At 37.7% G+C, this 23,796-nt stretch overlaps 1 protein-coding gene across 2 annotated transcripts; it reads left to right on the top strand.

Moving 5' to 3' along the window:
• The first annotated feature begins 11,298 nt into the window (after positions 1-11,298).
• Positions 11,299-23,154, top strand: ple (tyrosine hydroxylase ple). 2 transcript variants are annotated; one of them, XM_014353086.2, is made up of 7 exons: positions 11,299-11,646; positions 16,922-17,033; positions 17,308-17,421; positions 17,589-17,639; positions 19,327-20,146; positions 20,623-20,914; positions 21,904-23,154. In XM_014353086.2, exons 1-7 carry the CDS (start codon positions 11,581-11,583, stop codon positions 22,138-22,140), a joined length of 1,692 nt encoding a protein of 563 aa, XP_014208572.2. In that variant the 5' UTR covers positions 11,299-11,580; the 3' UTR covers positions 22,141-23,154. The 2 variants fall into 2 exon arrangements, with proteins under 2 accessions (XP_014208572.2, XP_023246899.2); XM_023391131.2 differs by lacking the exons at positions 17,308-17,421; positions 17,589-17,639.
• The last annotated feature ends 642 nt before the right edge of the window (positions 23,155-23,796 follow it).

Here is a 23,796-nt window from a genome sequence, read left to right as displayed (position 1 = left end):
GTCAAGTTATTATAAAAAAATGATGTATTTGTTTACTAAGATGAGTTCGTTTATCGTTTATTTTTTCATTACCATGAGAAAAAAAAAAAAATAAAAAAAATAAAAAGAGTTGCACTCAAGAGAACTTGTATGCTAATGATTTCATACAATCCGGATTCAAGTCATGGAACTATCGAAGGTGATTGGTGAAATTAGGTTGTGCTGCTGATGAAAAAATTCATCAAGTTTCTTCTACGAACGACCTTTACTTGTTTAAGCAACAATAAAAATGTTTATTGCAATGTGCTATTAGGTACAAAAAAATCTGAAAAAACTGTGCTCTATCAGTTGGTCTGATTAAATAAATAATAGAAAAATCTACGTCTAGGCTTGATTCTGTCGTATAACAGTTTGAAGTTTTAGTTTTATAGAAAAATGATGGTCATTGTTTTCTCCAAATAAGGGATGAAGAAAACTTTATTTAAGTACTTAAAATTGGTGAATTTCTCATGGCAAACTTTTTTTTTATTAATTTGTGATGATTTTTTTTCTTATCAAAGAAATGGGTGATGCTGAAATTTAAAAAAGTCAAAAATTGTTTCTATGAATAACATTATATTGAAAGCCAGAAAATTTATTATACGCCTACTTTATTTAGTAAATAAACGGCATTGAACGTCAGTAAGTGATTAAAGAGGTACGTTTAATGTGATCTTGTATTATTTGGTCACGATAGCAGTAGCCTCACCGAAAATGGCAACTTGTAAACCTCAGCTTACATTTACGAAAAAAAAGTTAGATAATATAATTAGTAATAAATTTAGTTAAAAATAATTATCTTGTTAAACTGCTACACGAGCTATTTATTTGGTAGTTATCAAATTATTGCTCGGACCAATAAATTTTGTCCTACATTTTTTAACCAAATTTTAGTTGAGGCATTTAGATTTTTTTTCCTTTTATATCAAGAGATGTGTGCTCTCAATAAATGCTGATTAAATAGGTAGAAAAAAAATATAAAAAACGTATGTGTCAGAGAATGACGGAAGCATCCAAGCGTGTCGACACTGACCCACATCATAATAAAATACTATATTATAGTGGAAGTATGCGAGAGAAAAAGTCTCGCTTGTAGACTGATGACTTATAGATTTTAATGTCAACACTGGGTGGATATAGCTTTTTTATCGGGGCCCCCTGTAGGTACCTATCATCGAGAGTCTCAGTTACAAATGGGTAAATAAAAATATCAGAATGTACCGATTAATTTGATAATCTAGCTTACAAAAATAATGTTTGCTTATGCATCAAACTCTATATTAAATTATCTATGTATCAAACCATCAATCATTCAAACAAGGCTCTATAGCAGGGTCATTTACCCTCATTTACATACGTCTTGAAAATTTTTTAGTTTTCGGCGAAAAAAACCCAAAATTTTTGACTATATGAGCTGTTTGGGCTTCGTGTAAATTAATTCCACTTTTATCTTCAATTATATTGTTTGATAGACAGACTGACAGATGTAATATTTAATGAATTTCATCGATTTAACTACGATACTTTTTTACATCAGGTTTAAACTATTGAAAAAAATAACAAGTATTTTACAATTTGATGAAAACTTTTTTATTTAACCAGAAACAACACATTTTATAGCAAAAACCTACAAGTTTTACGTAAAAAATTTTTGCATGGGATCCGCAAGTGTTGAAACATCAAATACCGAGTAAATATACATTATTAATAAATGCAGCTGTATAATATAATAAAGGACATAAGTGGGGGTGTACACGGCTTTGCTCTGCACGTTGTAGTCACGGGTACAATATTGACGTGCCAGTCTCGTATCATACAATGGATGCCAGTGTCAGCGACACAAGAGAGGGTCCACTCTGTCATCGTTTCCGTGCAGGCCAACCACTGATTCTCCTCAACCGAACCTTTACTAGAGAAGGGATTTTATTCATAACAGGTATAGCTCGTATCTGTGCGGACATACGCGTAGTTTGATGCCTCTGATTGGCTAATGGAGTTTTAATATCACTTTGCGCACGTTTATACCTTCTATGTACAACACATATTGTAGTCACAGCTTGCAATGTCTAGACAAGTCATACCTGTGTTTTTTCTTCTTTTTTTTTTTTTTTTTTTTTTTTGCATGTAGTGGTGATTTCGCAATATGGCTGTATGTAAAAGAATGGATTTCGCAGGATCAATTAACTAACAGAAAGTACATGTATTCAAGAATCTTGAATGCGCGCACATTTTTTTTGCAGAATCTCAATAATTAAAAGTGGCTTGATTTAATGTTGATTAAAGTATCTATAGAATACATTGCTTTATGATTTACTTTGTTAATTTATCGTGGTAGCGACGTTGTGTTGGTCGATAAGGTTATATATTTTCCAACATTAGACGTGGATAGTCGTATGTGAATAAAAATAATGTAAGAGAAGTCCTTAGTCGTGCCCATATTAAATATTATTACAACATGTGGCAAGACATAATAAGAAATCAATTGAGCAAACATAAACGTTTAATGAGAAATTAAAATAATAAAGTCACCAACACTCTCATTACAAATATTGTGTGTTTTTCTTGTTGGAAAAAAAAAATGGTTACGATCAATTTACCTACGGTAAGAGAGAAAAAATAATTTTATAAAACTAAGGACATTGTATAAATTACACATTGAAAGACGTGATAGCAAAAAACAATCTTTCGTTACACAAAAGTAAGTCTACGGCATTCTTTTATAATGTACCACACGTTTCGAAATTACCTGAAAAAAAAAAAAAAAAAAAAAAAAAAAAAAAAAAAAAAGTTAAAATTATTTTTCACGAACTTATATGTTGAATTTTTATTTTGAAATAATTGTAGAAAAATCCATAAAAATATCTAGGTACCTTTTTTTTTTTTTTTTTTCTTTCATACGGATCTTGATGAATAGTATTTAAAGAAGCACAGCTTAGCCTTGAAGCGAAAAATTTAAAAACCGAGAGATTCATTATTATCAATCAAATATTGTTTGTGCTATTCTTATCATGTTATTTCTTTCGATTTAGTAATATATTTGCATCTGAAAATATCAGCATTTACATAAAACACCTCAATTACAGTTTTGACGCACGTTCTTAGACAAATTAAATGCACTGTCATACCCACAATAATTGACATCTTCGTTGATACACATAATGTACTCGGAAAAAAATCTCATTTAAAATCAGAGCACTTTTTTATGTTCGATTAATCTAGACTCATTATACATATTGTTGTTTTGTGGTTGACATATTAGACCCAAGAAGCTTAAATATATGGGCAATGACGAGCGACGTAAGCTTTTATTATAAATATTTTAACCAACACGAGTCACAATATTTCATCGTTTTTTTGCAGTCTGGGTGGATACTTGCTACATGCATATGATAGCCAATTAATGTGTCAAGCGTTAAAAGATATGACTTTATGGGCCTGCGTTTATTCGTACGTTTTGAATAGTAATTTATATAATATCTCTTTTGTTACTATTTCCGTTTCTTATTTATTATATCTTTTATATCCCTTATGTGTAGATGTAGTATATCAGAGGCAAATTTAAAAGATTCATACCATAGGAAAGACTTAGGAACTGTTCGAAGTATTTCATCATTCTATTTGATTTTATGATTATTGCAATTACTAAATGCCAATAAATTGACGATGATCAAAAAAATATGCATGCTAACGATAATAAGAGTAATTGTGCTTCAAAATTATAAAAATTTGTTAGGCAAACAATGCCCTCTTGTAGAAGAACCTTTCTATACAATAAAAATGAAGTTTGTTTTAAAACATGTAAGAAACATGGTTTATGATGTAAAATGGCAGTCAAAATACATAAGTTAAAAAAACAGACTTTTTTTTTTAATTAGTTGAGTACTAAATGGCACATTTGATTAAAACTAACAAAAAATTTGGATTACTTTATTACATTAATGATACAAAAATATTATCTCATTTCTGAAAAGTGCATCATCTAATATTGAAAAAATCATGAGATTCTGCTACCCACATGTATACATAACGATGATGAAATTTGGTAATGCTGTTGTATAGCTTTATTACTTCATTCATGGAGATAATGGCTGGTTTGAAGTCATTTTAACACATTTAATTAATTCATTAGTACAGTTTTTATAGATATTCATTTCATTTCTGATAAGATTGTTTTATCACTATTGTGCATACATTTTCTACCTCAAATACTTTAACTGTATGCTTAAAAATAATTTTTACAAACTCAACAAGACCAGCAACCCTAAGCTCATAATTATAAACTGTGAAAGTGAACCAATAAAATGTAAAAACACATATCAAGTGCATAGTAGTCCCACAAATAAACACATTAAGCCTTGTGCATATCACCAATTAAGAAATTTTATTTTGCTTGTATCAATTAAAAAAGAGCGACAAAAAAAGGGTGATAGACTGGAGGTCATAGTGACCGGGTCTTGTGAATTCAGTCAAATTAAAAAATTTCCGGAGATTTGCTAGTGTTGATAACATTTGCCAAGTGTACAAAATAATGGATGATAAGGAGACGATAAGTATATACATCGGTATATGTAAATTACATAAATTTTTCCTCGATGTATCATTTTTTTTTTTTTTTTTTTTTTTTTTCTTCAAGCCACAAAAGACTTTTTAAAGAGTGCAGTATAGGTACGTAACTGAGAAATCACTAAAACGCATACATGTATAAGATGTAAAGCATTCAAATGTTATCTATATCAATGGATCCAAAAAGCTGGTATTAGCTGGAAATCTGTCAAAGTGATAAGTTAAAAATACCAAATTCTCTTTAAATAACTGGAGAATCAGTTTGCCGTAATCTACGAGAAGAAAATCTTAAGGTGAAAAACAGTCAAGCATCGTTTCAGGGTGGATTTGATACTTGCTGCAACTTGTAAATATCGTCTGGCCTTGCATTTCGTTGCACAACAGTGTTACGTGAGGGATTGAATAATTTTTTGATAAAAAATTTGTTACGGGCCAATACATCACAAGGCAACAGTTGGGCCCGCTAAGGTAATTTCAAGTTCAAACTTTCGATACGACACTCGTATGTATCTCATCGTCCGAAAGTACAGACATTTTTCAAGTAATTTGAAAAAAAAAAAACTATAGTAAACTCACGGATTCCCTTAATTAAAAGTCACGTAATACCAAGTGGATAATAATAAATTTAAAGAATAATTGTTTCCGCAATATCACGTGTAACTCGTGACGCATAGTACTGTTTAAATGGCCAATAACGAAGAGCATTAAAACTTACTCATTTGTACAAGTATATAATTACTTGAGGTACTAAAAAAAAAAAAAAAAAAAAAAAAAAAAAAAAAAAAAAAAAAAAAAAAAAAAAAAAAGAAAAGAAAAAAAAGAAGCTTCAATACTCTGCAAAAAATTAAATACAATTTTTTCCTGTGAATTGATGGATTGTTTATTAAACGGAGGGAGAGAAAACAACGACTCGAGAGGCGGAAAACGATTACCGACGGTGTTGCGCGAACTGGATTTTTTATGTTCTCAAAATGCACTGGCACGCGGAATTGTCCATCTTACGGGCTTTTTTTTGCAGAGAGAATTAAATCATAGTAACACAACGTAATCGAGCCCCTCCGTAACATCGCGTCAAGCCGTTCAAGGATTTTCTAATCGATCGAGATTTGCATCGAGGAACTAATTATCGGCGCGTCCAGTATAAGAACGTTGGCGATCGTCACGAATCGGTATCTCGCGGTATCTTGGAAAATAGTCTTGCAAAGAAAAATTTTCGTTTCTGATTTTTTTATTTATTAGAAAACTTTTCTTTTTTTTACCAATGGAATATTTTAAAAATAACGCAAAAACATCGTGAGATTTGAGAGTATCGGCATTTGACATTTTCTGGTAAAAAATCGAAAAGGATGTAAAAAAATTCTAGATGCGTCAATATTCATCATATCGCTGAGACATGTTATTACTATTTTCAAACACAGTTCTAAGATTCTCCTGTAATTTTTTCCGTTTTAACCAGGTTTCAAAAGGATATTTTGCGACAGTAATAATTTTTTGCGTTATCAGGAAAAAATCGTACGTGGAGCAATTTTCATCTATTTTTAGGTATCCAAACATGTGACTATCCTTGTTGCCGAGACATGTCTTGAAGAGAATAAAATTTAAAAAATTCCAATTTCATTACTTTTTTTTGTGTGGAACTTGACACTAGAATGACTCATACTCAAAAAATGAAATACCGCGCCTTTGTCCATGAAAAACCCCATTTGTAGCTATTGTTTTCTCTGATTTCCATTGGCATTGTAAAAGTAATAAGTTGACGACTTGGATCTTGATGAAATTCACAGGGACATAATCTGTCATCTTGTGCACATTCTCGGATGATAATAGCTATTCCTCATTCTTCATTTCATTAATTCTCAACAGTTTTTTCAACGTCATCAATTACAATAGAAACGAGTAGATATTTATTTTCATCATAGCTATGCCACCTTACTGAAATCCTCCATACATAACCTACCATTTTGCAAGGTCCTGTTGATAGGAAACATCTTTTTTTTATAGTAAATCGCTCCTTGTCCTTCCATTTAATTTGACCAAACTGGCGTCCTGGAGGCATTTATGCCCAAACCTTCAAAGTGCGAAGTGAAAAAGGAGCAAACTCGAAAGATTGGCAACTCATAAATGAGAACAAAGACAATAAATGAAAAAGACACGCGACCTTGGCCGTACGAAAGTAAAAAGTCCAAGTCTTGTTTCAAATCGTTGATCGAGATCGGCATTGTAGCGCAAAACCGGAAGCGATCGAATGACAGTTCATGAACCTGTTGCCACTGGATAACAACATGTGTCCAGCGATGCGCGTAATATCAAAGCACCTGAACGCCAAGTGTAAGCTTTTTGTCACAATCACGGCTACTCTTGTTTTGTACCGCTTGTGCCAATAGGGCCATTTATTTTTCTTTACTCACAAACTTGACATTGAACATTTATCCCAAACCGCGATTTCCAAGTCGACTCATCTATTTTTACACACGCTTCAATTGCGACGGTACAACACTTTTTGCCGACTCAATTGTTTTATGTTCCCTCTTGGCGGTCTTGTAAATTTTTTTTTTTTCTTTTAACACGCCTATACATACACACCCACTGTTACGCAACACAGTAACGATCGCGGCAAATAACGATGTAGGAAGTGATTTTTCTGCTCAATTTTCTGTCAGTTTACGCGCCCGCCTCACGGATGCCGAGGGAGACGCACTCGAGCGGGTATCACCGTATAATCCTCGCAAGAGCACATTAATTTTACGCAACGCGGGCCATTGTGATATTGTTATGTTGGACTGCTCTATGTCTATAACTCATATGGTATTGACTAGTCGAAATTCACCTTGTCATGCTCGAATTGAGACTTTAATTTGTAAGTACGATACGGTGCCCTCTGCTCTGGCCGACCATGCGAGTCGAGTATCAGACTTGTCGAAGCATGATTTTAATCAACTATTTTATCTCTTAGATGCCACAATCTAGATGTTATCTCTAACTGTCGAGTATACAAGAGCAGTAAAAAAAAAAAAACTCCATTCACTTGCAATGGCACCTCAATTTGGTACTCACGGCTCACATTGTAGTCTCCGTCGCAGATAGAAAAGCAGAGCCAGAGATCGAGGGACGTAGCGATGAAACGGCACGAAAAACCAAAAAACCAAAAATCGGCACACGTATCACAAGGAAAGAGACAATCGTCACCAGAGCAGCCCGAGAAAAGCGCCAATGTCCTTGGTAGAGTCGTCATCAGTCGCGGGTTTTGGAAAATCGAGAGCAACAGCGGGAGCGAGTATAGCCGAGTAGACGCGTGATCGGCCTCAAATCGGCAGTGAAAACCGACCCGCGTGGTACTACCGCCGCGTCAGTCGAATCGTTGGCGCGATTCTCTTTCTTTCATACACGCGTATGCATACATGTACGTGTGACGTCACGAAAAGGTTGTCAAACGCGTGGGGCTCGTGTGACGTGTGCAGCAGCTCGGTGGCCTCTGAGGAGAAGAAAGAGAGTGAATTAGAGGAGAGCGAGCACCTCTTCTCTTTCGTGGGAAATTTCCCTTAGTCGAGAGCCATAGGAAGATGGCACGAAAAGAAAAAAAAATGCAAGACATCCGAATCGAAGAAGATGAATTACGCGTCGCACTCGGAAAATTTGGAAACTTTACCTTCAAGAAAAGTATGCCTCAGCGCGGAAAAATCGAGATGTCATTTTTTTTCCAACTGCCACTCACCTAGATTGGATTTTAGTTGTTACCGATATTTTTAACGATTTTACGGAAAAGTTTGCTGTACATGCGTTTACCCCAATGGACGAGGAAAACCTTGTTTGTTTTCTTTTTTCTTCATTTTTTTGCGGGGAAAATAATTCCGTTTGTTTCTTTTTTATTATTACAAGATGAACTCTGGTTTTCATTCACTCTTGGTGAATCATGAACAATAAAAGCGAAAACAACTGTTTCACTTGTCTCTATTTTATCGTCCTTTTGTTGGTTTAACTAAAAATTATTCCAAGATAGTTGGGAAATTCAACCACTGAAGATGCGACAGTATTGATGAGCTCGTCATTCATTCAAAGATGTGTTTTTTTCATCAGCTTCTGGATTCTCGTCAGTCATCCAATCATCGATTGAACGAATCAAATTTGCTCTGCAAAAACGTTGTTATTGTTTGCAGCTGAAAACCAGAGTTTTATACGCTTGGTGATCTCGTGAACTCGATCTTTTTGAAAATTTTTACTTGCTATATCGACTGGGTTTTGGTTACTGTCATTATCTTTCCGGATGAATCTTGTAAAGTAAAAAAAAAAATCATTTGAAGCGTTTGCGTAACTTTTCTTATTTCATTACGTCACATTCCAATTGGTAATAATAGAAGTTGATCCGGTTACTATTTTTGGAGGAATTGATTTTTTTTTTTTTTTTTTTTTTTTTCATACATATATATACGTCATAAAATTTTTTAAGCTCCACAACAAACACATTAGACAGCTAATTAACTTTGAAACTCAACCTGTACTACTGATTTCCGTAATTGTAACGAAGTTGTAAAATTATTTTAATCAAGGCCCAATATCCGCTATTTTTGGGACTAAAATATACTTCTGATTTTCCTAGTAAGTTAATTAACATATAAATAGTAGACAAATGTATTGTTACTATTTTTACGTGGACGCCATCTAATGTGTAACTACAAAAATATGCCAGCTTGTTCATGAAATGAGTAGGGTGTGCGCTTTGAAGCAGCTTAACTTTCGTATTGTTTGTTGCTGTTCGGATGAGATCATCAAAATTTAATTACTTTTTTCACGAGAATTAATAAAAAATGAGTCAAAAAATGATTTTGATGTATCTGAACATGCTCGAAACATTGCGCACTGATTGTCTCATGAGTAACTACTCAATGAAAAACGTAGCCTTATCGCCCTTTTTTTTATCTCTTTGGAGACTGAATTGATTTTACCATACTGCACGTAGTATGACGATTGCACTTAATATTACACTTGTATTAATGTTTTTCACGTACTCAACGTAGAAAAAATATATAAAGTCTGGCTGGATATCTTTATCCACCAAAAATAAAAGGCCGATACGGCTGAGAGTCCTGCCTCTAAAAAATTACTTGAGTAAGGCCAACGTTGATCGGGCGATTTAGTAAAGATAACATTATGTTATCGTCACTATCGATTATTCGCTTGCAATCGGCAAGCCAAATTTTACAAAAGTCAAATATAATTGTTTATTATAAATCCAAAGTGTATTTTAGGTGTGATTGAGTATGTGCTTGTGTGCTGCAGTATACGCACTCGAATGTACGCAAATGCTGACGTTAGTTTTTATTTTGCTCTTGATTATTTTGCGAGATGGTAAAGCCCCCCAAGTAATAAATAAAAAAAAAAAAAAAAAAAAAAGAAGCAATTAAACAAATAAACAAAAGTCGTGTTTCAGTCATCGTTCGGGGAATCACTTGTCAAGAAGAAGAAGAAGCAGCAGCAGTATATATTATAACAATGAATCAGTTATAATATTATTAGTCAAGTGCGGATACGTCTATTTATTTAACAACACGTGTACACTGTGTGATAATCGACTCGAGATAACGCGGAGCACTCTTTTTTTTCCTTCATTAAGTAGAGAAAAAAAAAAAAAAAAAAAAAAAAAAGAAAAGAAGGGAAAAAAGAAAAAAAAATGGAAAATGAAAAAAAGCGAATTATTGCGATCGACTGTGTTGGGGGGCTCGACTCGTTAGCAGCAATATTGTCTCATGACGGACGAGCCTTCGCAAGTATATGTAACACCTCGAGGTGAGAAGCACCGCGAGCTTCGTCATAAATTTCATGAATAAACCCGCGTTTAAATAAATCACTTATCGAGCCGGTGAGATGCGTATCGCTCTCTCGCTTGGGACTATTTTTGTTTTTGATCGGACAAAGGACTTACGTCTCCGATCAAAAGATTGGCTTTTTTTTTGTGGAAAAAAAAAAAATTACAGGATCGAGCAAAAGGAAGAAAAATAACCTTTTGGGGGGTAAAAAAATTTTACCCACCTTTTTCCAGTGGCAACGTTTTACGTGGAACATCGTTGAAAAAAAGTAATTTCGCAAACCTCGTGCGCGAAAACAAACCGGCGACAGATTACCAAGACGGTGTTGGGACATGCGAGGCACGAGCTGTTATCAGCCTACAGCGTTCCCGAGTAAGTTTACATTACTACCCACTGTCAAAGAAAAACAAAGGTGGCTGGATTTCGTGTACACATATATATAAATATACACTCGGAAAATCGGCACTTTTGCCGGATCGGATGAGGAGCACTTGCCGGTAACACCCGAAATTAATCCCCGATTGCGGGTGCATGACCCTCGGGTTGAGTCATAAGCAATGACGACAGATCGTGTAAAAGGTATAGGCGATGTAAAAGAGCATTCTGGAGGCGCTACATGTATAAGGTGGGACGTGCGTAAGTACGGCTCTTTGCGTACGTGATCGAGGAAAAAACAGTAGTCGGTGGTAGGCCCGTTGTTGTCGGAGAGGAGTGTCGCAGGCTCAGCGTGCCTGAGATCGACAGAAAGAGAGAGAGAGAGAGAGAGAGAGAGAGAGAGAGAGAAAAGGTAGGTGGGGGCACCCCTGACCCCCGGCGTCGTCGTCAGCGGCGGCGCTCTCGGCTACTGCCGCGGGTGAAGGGAGGCTGCGCTTATAACGCGCCGGCGAACCGCCCTGAGGACGCATTCGCTCGCAAGCGCAGCTGACGAGAGTATAAAGCTACCTACGGTCAGCCCAAAAATTTCTATTGCCGTCCGATCGATTGGTTGGTCCTGTTTTTCCCCCATATTGTCGGCGGCTCTTGTTTCCCTCGATCAGCGAGCCGCGCCGAGAGTTCGTGACGGGTGGTATACGTGGATCCTTTTGGCTGGGACCATTTCATTGGATTCGAGCTGACGGTGTGGGACGCACGGAGAAGGAGCTTTCGATTTTGTCGACAAGTGGTCTGAGGTGGTTCGCCGAAGAAGAAGAAGACAACCATGGCCGTAGCTGCTGCACAGAAAAACCGGGAGATGTTCGCCATAAAGAAGTCGTATAGTATTGAGGTGAGCGATGCTCCTTTTATTTTTTTTTTATTAAATGTACAATTTTTTAATTTGCTGCATCCTTGGTCCATTTAGAATAATATTTTTTCCTTTACCTTTACCTTTGCGCGACTCGTTTGGCGATTTCAAGTGGCAGACCGGTTGGCTGAAGCTTGAGCTTGCAGTGTTTGAATTTGAGGCGCGAAATTTAAACTCTAGCCAGTCACGTTCCATTCGTTCGAAACGGTTGATTTTTCGTTATCTCTTCGGTCATGAGGAATTGTTGTCGAAAATACGTTTTACTGTACAAATACCAATCGTTGCGTTACGCGGTCGGTGGAAAGTTCGGTAGTGCGTGAAAATTTCCGTCAGACCGATTAAAAGGAGTATCTCGTGGCCAAGAAGAATTTTGACATCGGCAATTTCTCCTCTCAAAAAAGAAAGGTGCGAAACATTGGTGCGACGCGAGTACCAAACTTTGCGTGCGAAATGAGATCTGAACAAACAAGTCCGCCAACGAAAGTCCCTCTTAAGCCCAACGTGGTCCAGAGGTGCGGAAAAAGAGTCAAGACGATTCGAGAGATGGAGAAAAAAAACCTTTATTTTCATTTTCTTTCGCAAGTGGTAGGAAAAAAAAAAAAAAAATTACGTCAGCCATCGCGCGTGTTTCGTTGTCCATTGCATACGTAATGGTATACAAACGAAGAGATGTGACGCTCTTGACGTCCTCTTCCTTTTACCAGTAAAATTCTAGTTTCTCGAGAGAGTGACAGATTGTAAACAGCCGTCGATTGACGAGGAGAGAAAGTATTACGTGTTTTTTTTTTTTTTTTTTTTTTTCCTCCTCCTTCATGGCACCACTACGAATTGCTACGTGATTAACAAACTTTTCTCTGTCTTTATCGCCACGTTTACAATATCCGGTGTTTCAATGGCATTGCCATATATACTCCACTCCGATGATCCAATGTTCAGTCCAGATATGCATTATCTCGCAAACGTATCGTTTTTAAGTATTTTAAAGTAAACTCTCCCAGGATTAATCTTTTTTTTTCAGCTCATTTGTCCGCTAATCTATTCAATTCGGGCTTAATAAATTTTTTATCGGTACAATATTGAGAGACGATGAGAAATAAAACAGAGCTCACTCGCACGGATAATTAGATCAAGAGTATCATAAATTCAAATTAATTCAATTACTGTGATGTTATATAACGCGGTGTCTTGGGTATGTAAACAATAATCAGGCATTTATAATTTGTATGTCAAGAATGATTTGATCTTGAAAAAAATTTAGCACGTAATTAATAATTAAATGAAAATTAAATCGATTTTTTTTTTTTTCAAGCGTGAAAGAAAAAAGTATTACATAAACGATAAACTGGGGTAAATAATTTTTTTAATGCACAATTACGATGTGCTGCTCCATATAATCATGCATTTCTTCAGGAACGAAGACCATGAAATTTTTTCGTTCTGCCAAAGATGCGGACGTGGCTATCTTCACGCGGTGTGATCGTTGGAATTGGGAAAGCTTTTAGTTCCGCATTTTCTCGTTTATCTTACATTGTAGATAACAGACAAAGCAATTGTTTCCGTAATCTCTTGTTATTGATTGATCACCTTTTCTATTTGACAGTTTCAAAAGTATCTTACTGACTCAGTGATTCGTGGGTCAGTATACTTGGACGAGTTTACTATTATTATTATTATTTTTTTAAATCCTTGTAAAAGTTTTACATTAAAAAAATAAAACGAAAATTTTTTTCTTACAATAAGCACCACAAAATTTTATGAATTTAATGAAAATTTGGAGGTACGGTTCACTATCGTCATTATCAGGTACTTGTCTCACACGTCGCTTCCTCTTCTCTCGTACACTTTCACCGGCGGGGCACTCTGAATACATAACGCCCGCTGGATGATCGTTAACGATTATTTCGAGACGGTGCACCTGTTGTGCGTGTAACTTTGATGGATGACGAAACATTGAAGTTTTTTTGAAAAACATTTTTTTAGTCCGCGCTTTAAAAAAAATTTATTTGTTTTTTAACAATATTCTCTGAACGTAACAAGCATTTATTCAATTACAAAAGCCAAATCAAAACCTCGACAAGAAATAAAAACCAGTCTATTGTTCAATTAATCCTTTTTTTTTTTTTTTTTTTCGATGAATTTTTCAATCAGAGCAGGAGTAAAATAAAAAGCTACCTGTCTCACTGTGGCCCTGACAGCAACTAGTGCTTACACTCCAATCGTGCCAAACACATGCCAACCATCGTTAGGAAGAACTGCGTTGCTCGGAAAAAAAAAATACTACCTCAATCAATCATAAAAAATGCGTGCGTCAATTATAAAAAAAAAAAAAAAGAAACTCTGCAATCGCAAACCGGAAATCACAAAAAGGGCCACCTCCGAGAACAGTCATCCGAGACAACTCGTACGCGTTAAAAGCTTAAAAAGCTCGATACACGCTATTCCTCCTCCCGCACATCAACGAAAATTAATTTTCCTCCTCCTGTCCTGTCGATCGAGTACATTATCTAACCCCAAGGTAACGATGAAACTGCAGCAGGATGACTTCAAAAAATCATTTATCCTCGATCACGTAAAGAAGGCGGCGTCTCTATAAATAAGCAGAGTGGAAGGAAAAAAATTCATTACCCGATCTTTCCGCATTTGCATGAAAAAAAAAAAAAAAAAAAAAAAAAATCACTCTGCTCCACTTTTGACGTAATGTGCACTATAAACAAAAACAACCCATCACGCCCTTTGACGATCCTCTGCCGAAGGAGAAACAGAAGAAGTACCCACGTATCATTTGTACATCAAGAACAAAGGATTATTATAAATCGTCACCTCATCTCAGAACAACGAGAGAAAGAGATCCTGACGTTGCGCCTAAGGCCGGCTCCTATCTTATTGAGAAATCGAGCGTCCTTGTCTGCAGCAGCCGTAATTACCGCGAGCGCGTGTGCGTGTTCGTGCACGTACGCGTGAGCCTTTATAAAAATCTTGCTCGTAACGAAAAAAAAAAAAAAAAAAGAAAAAAAAAATACAGAGCAATAGTCTTATATGTACCTGCTAACGCCATGCCCAGTGGACTAGAAAAAAAAATAGCTCGCGTGTATACGTATACATACGTGTAACAAAGTCTCCTTGAAACAGAGCGCTGGACTGATGGTCCCGCTTCGCGTTAGGTGTCACGTGTTCGCTCTATATGTCTACCGTTACACGGAGCTGCATCAGGACGAGGGGCTCGCCCCCGCCGATTTATGCTAATTGGTTGGTTTTTTTTTTTTTTTTTTTTTTCTTTACGATCAGCGCGGAACTCGAGGACTTTTATTTTTTTTATTACCGCTCTCGCATCGTCTTTTATTATCGTCATCCGTTAGCAGTTTTATCGCTTGCGTAACATTAGTCTTGAAATTTTTTCGTTTCCCCCCTCCATTATCTCTTCCTCTTCGAGTGCACCTTGGTATCGGCGAATTTACCAATCAATCCGATCAAACGTCGATACTTATCGGTCACGCACCTTCCGACGAATCCAAGAGCGCAGCCCCGAAAACAACGTGCGGTGCATCGGCGCGTACACTCATCGAGTAGGCGATGTGCTCTCGACACGAGTACTTGGCCCACTTTGGCTGCGGCGCGAGATTTGCACTCTCACACTCGTGCGTGTCCACGCGAATGGAGTGTACGTGTGTACTTGTACAGTTGCCGGCGTAAAGCCAGTACGTAGGTATAATACTTACCGTGACCCTCGCGCCGATCGAGCCTCGCTATTAGATGCCTATGGTTGCTTACTGCCCTTGGACTGGACGCGTTCTCTGTTATAGGCGTGACGGGACGCTCTGGTGCGAGAAAGATTACGCGCCTATTCAGGAGTATACCGGTTGTTCTTGTATTATGATCTACTGGTCAAAAAACAAAGAGAAAAATAAAACCTGTGTTTCGGTTGTACATTTTCGAGGAAAGTGGGGAATACAGTCTCGCCTCGTTCATTGTTTTTCGTGTACGTTAACTTCCAATTTTATCGAGAATATTGTCATTTTTCTGAAACACTTGCTCCAGTTTGCATTTTTAGGGCTCATCCATCTATATATATGGATTATGAGTGTACGTATGTAAGAATATACATATACATACGTTTAATTACTACGTTTGATTATTTACAGTGATTGTTTGTTTTCAGAGATATTTGTGAAAATTTAATTGAGTCTAGATTAAATTAAAAATAAAAAAACTCGTCATAGTTTAATGGTAATGATTTAATTGAAAAAAATTTTCAAGTACAAGAAAAATGAATTCAGCAAAGAGCGCAGTAACGAAGCAGCGATTGACATAATCCACAATCTCGCTCATAAAGTATACGATTTCAGATATTCTGCAAATTTGTTAATGGAAAGTTTTATCGCAGCCAGGGGGCTTTGAATGCAATGTGCAATACAGAAAAAAAAAAAAAAAAATCGAGACCCCAACTGCGATAAAACTTTCCATTAGAAAAAAAAAAAAAAAAGATTATACCTTAGTTGCATTCAATCGTATTCGGTAATCGAGGCTTGGTAATAAATTGCCAAAACGTGAAGGTTTCTCTCAGTTATCGCAAATTACAAAATTATTGTCGCGAGCATGGGGAGGGAAGCTTAAGCGATACGCTTGTGATTCGCAACAGATTCACCCAGGCATGTGATCGGCGCGTGACTCCATTTCCTAACTTTCAAGAGCAGCGCATCTTTGACAATTTCGATTTGCTTTGTGGTTTTTTCCATGAAACAACACACGAGCGCAACTCGTTACGCTACGGAAATGGCGTCGGTCCCTTTGTGTCGGTCCTTCCTTCCTTCACCCTAATTGTCACTATGACGTGAGATCGCGATCGCCCCACTCGCGTATACATGTATTTTCACACATGACTTTGGATTTAACCATCTGTACGCTTCCCTAGTACGAGATAATTGATGTTTCAGTAATCGGACATTTTCAAGTTTAATTTGTCTCAGCTTTACCTCAAACGTAGTAAATGGAAGCTTGAGTTTCAAAATACTCGTGTTGGACAATGAAGTAGAAACTTTTGTGGGATATTCTCAATGATAAAAAATAATAGAAAAAAAAAAAAAAAAAATACTCAAACATAAGAGCAACTGTAGAACTTTGCTTTCCCAAAAAAAATTTAAAACGCCGGTATTGAAACGATGGAAAAATTGAACATTACTTTTAAAAATCTTTTTCATAGTTATGATAATAATGGTCTTTCGAACGGTAAATAAAAAGGTTGCATTTATTGCGTTTTCAGAACGGATATCCAGCGAGGCGCCGCTCGCTCGTGGACGACGCCCGTTTCGAAACGCTGGTCGTCAAGCAGACCAAGCAAAGCGTACTGGAGGAGGCTCGTATACGAACTAATGGTGAGTCACATGATTGTCTATACAGTATACATACGTCGAACATGTATTTTGGTTGTGGTATGTTGCTCCTTAAACGAAAACAAATAATTTTCATTTGAACGTATAGTTTCATTTTGTTGCTCGTTACAAATGTAATAGCTTATACATGAAATTACTTTATATCTCAACTTACCAATGTCACGTCTATTAAATACGTTTTACAGATTAATTGTTGTTGTTGTTGTTGTTGCATGAAGTATGTTTTTTTTTTGTTTGTCGTCTCGTAAAAAATTAGATTCCGATCCGGAAACCTGCAACGAAGTGGATCAGCCCTTTGAAAATTCGTCCTCGTCAGCTTCCAGTGACGATGAACAGCAAGAGACTCTTGCCTGCGCTGCCAAGAAAGGCGGTAAATATCTCATTTATGTGTCACTTATTTTCAGTAGTAAACGGTTTATTTAAACATATTTTGTTTTAATTTTTCCATTGTCAGCAAAAGCAGAATTTGTTGAATTTATTCATTTATTTGATAAGTGTTGTGAGCATGAGCATGAATTTTGTGCGTTTAAATTCTAGAAGCCAAAGCAGAAGCATCATCCTCGGACGGTGAAGAAAAGGGTGGCGACGGTAAGTTTCAAGCGTAGATCAACTTTATCAATTTTTACGCATACGATCGAAAATTTCTGTAGTGGTATAAATTTTTTGGAGTGAAATTTCTTCTCTACCTCTTGTCTTACGAAAATTTTTTTAAAAGCCTCAGCTCACTTTGAGGAAAAATTCTCTTGCAATTTTTTCGATTGCCATGTGGTTTTTAAATGATAAATTTACCAAGTAAATCAAAGTTTGAGTATCGTTTTTAGTATTATTTCATATGTTGTAATTTTTTTTTTAGTTTAACGCGTGTGATTGTTCTTTTAAAAATTCTTTTTCCCTGAATTCGAATTGTATTTCCACAGTTTATTATTCAATTGCTATCGATCTGAAATAACAAACAGTTGCATTGTTTTCGACTTTGTCAGTAAAAAATAAAAAAACTGTCCAATACAGTTAAAAATGCACAAGTAAATACAAATGGAATATTAAAAGGGAAGGCAGAAAAAGTGGAACTCTTGTATTTAACATTTTTCGTAAAAATTTTCATGCAATTATTTGAAAAAATAGCGAAATAATCCCATGCCACCAGCATTGATTCATAACTTCTCTCTTTGCACCAATTTTCTTTCTTTTTTTTACTGCCCTAATTAAATTCGTCCAAAAACTCGGTTCCTATCACTCTGCGATCAAACTTGATTACGATAGTCCATCGGCTCGAAAGTATCAAACTCAAGTAACTGCATCACACCCACCAATATCCCTGGATATTTGAAAAAAAAAACTCTGCCACGCTGTAGACAACACCATGGCAATGAAAACTTTTATTGTTTTTTTTTTTATCCACCACAAATCAGAGATCATCCAGTCCGACGCGAGTTTTCACTTTTCCCTTCCCTGCAACCCTCACTTTGTCCTCGGCACGCTTTCATCGCCGGCAATTTGTGCTCTCGCCACGTCCGTTTACCCGCGCACACTTCCTACAGCCAACCTCTCGGATTTTAAAGGTCGAGCTTAAAACGCACATATAACGCTGTTAGTGACCCCCTCTCCACTCCCTCCCTTGCCACCCACTCCTACACGGATTCATTGATGTGAACGCTTTGTGATCACGTCCGCACTTTCGTCTCGTGCCGCTACCGACTCCACTTTTCTTTCTCCATTAGCTCTCATTACCTTTGATGCACGGAAATGGACTCGAAATTGCAGTCAGACTCCTTGTGAGAAGCTCAGTGAAGGTGTACGAAAAATCGTGTAGGATGGCATCGATGGGTCAGACGTCACTCTGTACAAAAGCAACAGCTGCGAGTTTCGTGCTTTGTCCTAGTCGATCGTATCGCTAAAAGCATATTGATTCTTCATTTTATTAACTTACCTCATTCATTACTGCTCATACTTATTATTTCTTTGGATTGCCCTCCTACGCAAACAGATATGATTGTTGCAGAACTGAATCTCGACTCCCCTTACGATAAATATTACCATGTACTTTGGAGTCCTTGGGAAAAATCCTTTTGAAATCATCAGAAGTCACCAGAAATTACTCAAAGTCACCTGAAGTCTTTGGAAGTCCCATTTATGTTGATTTAAAATTGTAAAACGTACAAGACTCTAGAAATTTTTAAAAGTCCCGAAACGACTCCAGAAATTTTACTGCAACACTCTTTGATGAAAAATTGTGATGAATAACCAATCGATTCTCACTTCCCAATCGATGTTGCAGATTTCGGGCTAACGGAGGAAGAGCTCGTGCTCGCCCGGTCGATCGCCGAAAACCCCGAAGACCAGACGGTCCAAACAGCTGCCCTCGTACTTCGGCTGCGGGAGGGCATGACCGCTCTGCCCCGCATCCTCAAGACCATCGAGAACTTCAAGGGCCAGGTGAGCCACGTCGAGACCCGAGCATCCAAAAAAGAGGGCCAGTTCGACGTTTTGGTGAAGGTGAACATGACCAGGCAGAACCTCTCCTCCCTGATTCGCAACCTGCGCCAGGGCTCGTCCCTCGGTGGTCTGACCCTCCTCGCCGAGAACACGAACGCCGTGACGGTCAAGGACCCCTGGTTCCCCCGTCACGCCTCGGACCTCGACAACTGCAACCACTTGATGACCAAGTACGAGCCGGACCTCGACATGACCCACCCGGGCTTCGCCGACAAGGAGTACCGGGCACGCCGAAAACTCATAGCCGAGATAGCCTTCGCGTACAAGTACGGGGATCCCATACCCAACATCCCGTACACCGAGACCGAAAACGAGACCTGGCGGCGCGTCTTCAACACCCTGGTCGACCTGGTGCCCAAGCACGCCTGCAAGGAGTACCAGCGCGTCTTCGAGCGGCTCATCGAGGAAAAGATCTTCGAGCCCCACTGCGTGCCCCAACTCCAGGAGGTCAGCGGTTTCCTTCGCAAGAGCACCGGCTTCACCCTCCGCCCGGCAGCTGGACTGCTCACGGCCCGTGACTTCCTCTCCAGCCTGGCCTTCCGGATATTCCAGAGCACCCAGTACATCCGCCACATCAACAGCCCCTACCATACGCCCGAGCCGTGAGTACACACAAGTTTCTTTCACCTCTGCCGTTCAAACGCCCGCGTCGCGCCCCGATCGATGGAACGCCATGGACGAGCGCGAATAACAAAGTTACCCCCACCCCACCGCCGCGCCTCTCTACGAGCTTGTAATGGAACTCTAATTGGCTTTTAACGACGCGATGGTGCTCTCATAACTCACTTCCGTGTACCTACTCGCTGCTGCAGAGTCCCCGACACTCGTTCTTCCTCCACGGTCGGGGGATACGTATATAACTCGGCCAAATTTCACGTGCATGCCCTGTTGTGTAGACGTCGTTCGCGAGCTGTGCTCTATACGGTGTAGTTATCAGAGGCTAAATTGAGATGAGCGGGATGTAGTTAAAGTTGCGTTACGCGTCAAAATAACCCGGGGGTTACGTGCGAGTTGGGGTGAAAAAAAAAAAAAAAAAAAAAAGAAAAAAAAAAAAAACTTTTGATCGGAACTCCTGCAGGGACGCGATCCACGAGCTGCTCGGACACATGCCTCTGCTGGCGGACCCGAGTTTCGCTCAGTTCTCTCAGGAGATAGGTCTGGCTTCGCTGGGGGCGAGCGACGAGGAGATCGAGAAGCTCTCGACCATATACTGGTTCACCGTCGAGTTCGGCTTGTGCAAGGAGGGCGCCGATACCAAAGCTTACGGTGCCGGTTTGCTCTCGGCCTACGGGGAACTGCTCCACGCTCTGAGCGATAAGTGCGAGCACCGGCCCTTTGAGCCTTCCACCACGGCCGTGCAGCCGTATCAGGTACTTTGTGCTTTTCTTTACTTTCGATGCGTATTTTATCGGTTCATATACATAACATATCTTTATCGGAAGAGTATACATACATACATAGGGTTCAGGAGATATGTTTTCATGCTTTGGAGGATATTGTTTGTATTCGTATTACCTCGGAAGGAGCAACAGTATTATATGTTTGTAACTATTCCAAAGGTCCTAAAGCACGCCATTGTCAATTTCAGATGTGTAAATGAATAAAAGTTTCGTTGAGTATAAAAAAGATATTTAGTTGACAAGACAACGCATTACGTAGTCTATACAAGTTATAAGAAATATTCCTTTATTACGGATGAATAATTTATTGGTTGTATAATTTATTTGCAAAATTAAAAAAAAAAAACTTTTTTTATTAACAAATCATTAAGAATTATCAATAATTATGTAAAAAACTTTTTTTAATTGAAAAACACATAACTTAAGGGCCTCCTTTATCCAGTATGTCTAAGCTGTTAACATAAATATCTTTAACCACTGAAGGTTATTAAACATCATCCTCCAAAGTAGCATTTAAATTCGTTTGCCAGAACCCTTATACTTTCCTTATTAGATCCAATGATTTTGATTTTTGTCAGTTGTCATGTATTATATTATTAACATCTACGATTTTATCACTGATTTGAATTAATTTTATTGTCTTTCATTAAACATGTACTTATTTTAACTGTAAATAAAGTACAATCGCTATTTATTAGTACATGTCTTTAAGTATCACACTCCGAACTTGGCATTTACGGATAGACTTGGGCAAAATGTAACGCAATTTAAATACTAATATTTACAATATAATGTAAAAAAAAAAAAACCTTAAAAATACTTTGACGATTTTTTTCTTTTAAATTGTATTGTATTTTTTTAGCATGAAAATCATCGAAAAAATTGAGAAAACATTCGTGCCGAAGTCCGTGTACAGACATTTAATTTTAAATATATAATTTTAAATATATAAAACACAGGACCAGGAGTACCAGCCGATCTACTACGTGGCCAACAGTTTCGAGGACGCGAAGGAAAAGTTCCGGCGTTGGGTAGCGACGATGTCGCGGCCGTTCGAGGTGAGGTTCAACCCGCACACGCAGAGCGTCGAGGTCCTCGACAGCGTGGAGAGGCTGGAGGGCGCATTGTCCCAGATGAACATTGAGCTGACCCACCTGACGAACGCCCTCAACAAAATGAAGGTGTCGTTCGCGTAAGGTTTCGCTGGGCCGGCCTCGTACTGCGGGCCAGCATCGACAGCGGAGCCAACTAGTGAGAGTGACGATTGTGGTGATGGTCGGGAGGACGCGCTCGCCGATCGCGAGAGGTACCCTACCGGGGAAGTTGGTGGTTGTCGGCGTGGGGACGGTGACCGCGGTTGGAATGATTTTAGAAACGGTAGGGCTTTTGCTGATGAGGTCAGGAGACGCGCCCGGCTTACGTGGCTTAGGAACCGGCGACGCTTCTGCCATGTCCTGTGAGCTTTTCCGTGATTATGGTCATGATAACGCACGAGTACAAACGTTAAAAGAACAACAACAACAAATGTGTGTTTTAAGAGAAATCAAAGTCGTGGTCCATTGTCACTATGGAGCTTGTTATATGACACGAGTCTAGTTTTTTTGGCTGCTAAGATTCAATTGTATTTAATATTTATCGGAAGGAGGACCACACGTCAAAGGCACAATAACTAGATGGTATTGTATTCAATGACTTGGAAAGTAGTAAAAATTATATTTCAATAAAATGCATGCTCTTAAATATCGTGTACTGATGTGGTATGTTGAAGAAAAATGATAAAACAAAAAAAAAATAATAATAATTAGTTGCAACAAACTTCGGCTGGCCGATATAGATTCGTCGAATGTTATGTTTTAGGAATAAAACCATGTTTATAAAGGCGTCAATTTTAAAGACAATTGAATCGTTATTGAAGAAAAGGTTAAGCTTTCACGACATGGTAGGGTTTCGTTCATTATCGATTATATTCAGTTAATGGTGTTAGATAATTTAAACTTTGATTTGCTACTTCTACTCTCTCATTATTTTTTAAAATTAAATGCACAAAAATGGACATCAACGAATTTTAAGTATGAATTAAGATACATATAAAAATGAGCCACGTAAGTTATGAATTCATAATTTATACAAATACTGAAAAAAAAAAAAATCATTGAGTATGCAAATGAACTGTTCAAGTACCCTTTGAATTGAAAAAAAAAAAAAAAAAAAAAAAAAAAAGAAACATGTTTAAAACCCCAAAATGGCAAGCCAGTCTCAATGATTTTTTCTTTCTAAGCAAAAAAAAAAGTAGGCCACCACTACGATACATATCCACTCAAAGCCACTCGTCATACATTCATAATAAATATATACTTCCTATTCCTCCCCCCTTTGTATAAAGTCTCTCTTTCATTTTTATTTTCGTCTACTTTATATCTATTATTTTTTTAATTTAATTTTTTTTTTTCCTTTTCCCTTTTACACGCAGAGGAGCCCACGTGCGGATTTTGGCATGCACGACTTGAAAGTATTATTAGTTTGCGGATAAGAAAAAACACAAAAAACGCTCGGAGAGCCGGACACAATAATTATTTTCCCTTTTTTTTTCACTTTGCATAACATATACCTGCAAAAACTTTTTCTAACACAAAACCAACAATTTCTCCGACTTTGATTCTAAAGCTCCTGCGCCGAGCGAGCCGCGCGCGGGCGTATTTTACATAATATAATTTTTTTTCACTGTACCATGTACTATATACCGTATTGTGTTAATTATATGTATTATGCCTCACACCATATGTTATACATACATATCTTACTTGTTAGCTTTGAATTGCGTACTCTGGCTAACTCACAGACGAAACAGCAAG

Source organism: Copidosoma floridanum, unplaced genomic scaffold (genome assembly GCF_036245765.1).
Source record: "Copidosoma floridanum isolate Cflo_tuat_1 unplaced genomic scaffold, Cflo_Japanese_pri ptg000020l, whole genome shotgun sequence".
Classification (NCBI taxonomy): domain Eukaryota; kingdom Metazoa; phylum Arthropoda; class Insecta; order Hymenoptera; family Encyrtidae; genus Copidosoma; species Copidosoma floridanum.
The sequence above is the reverse complement of the archived record's forward strand: the minus strand, read 5'-3'. Positions and strand labels throughout refer to the sequence as shown.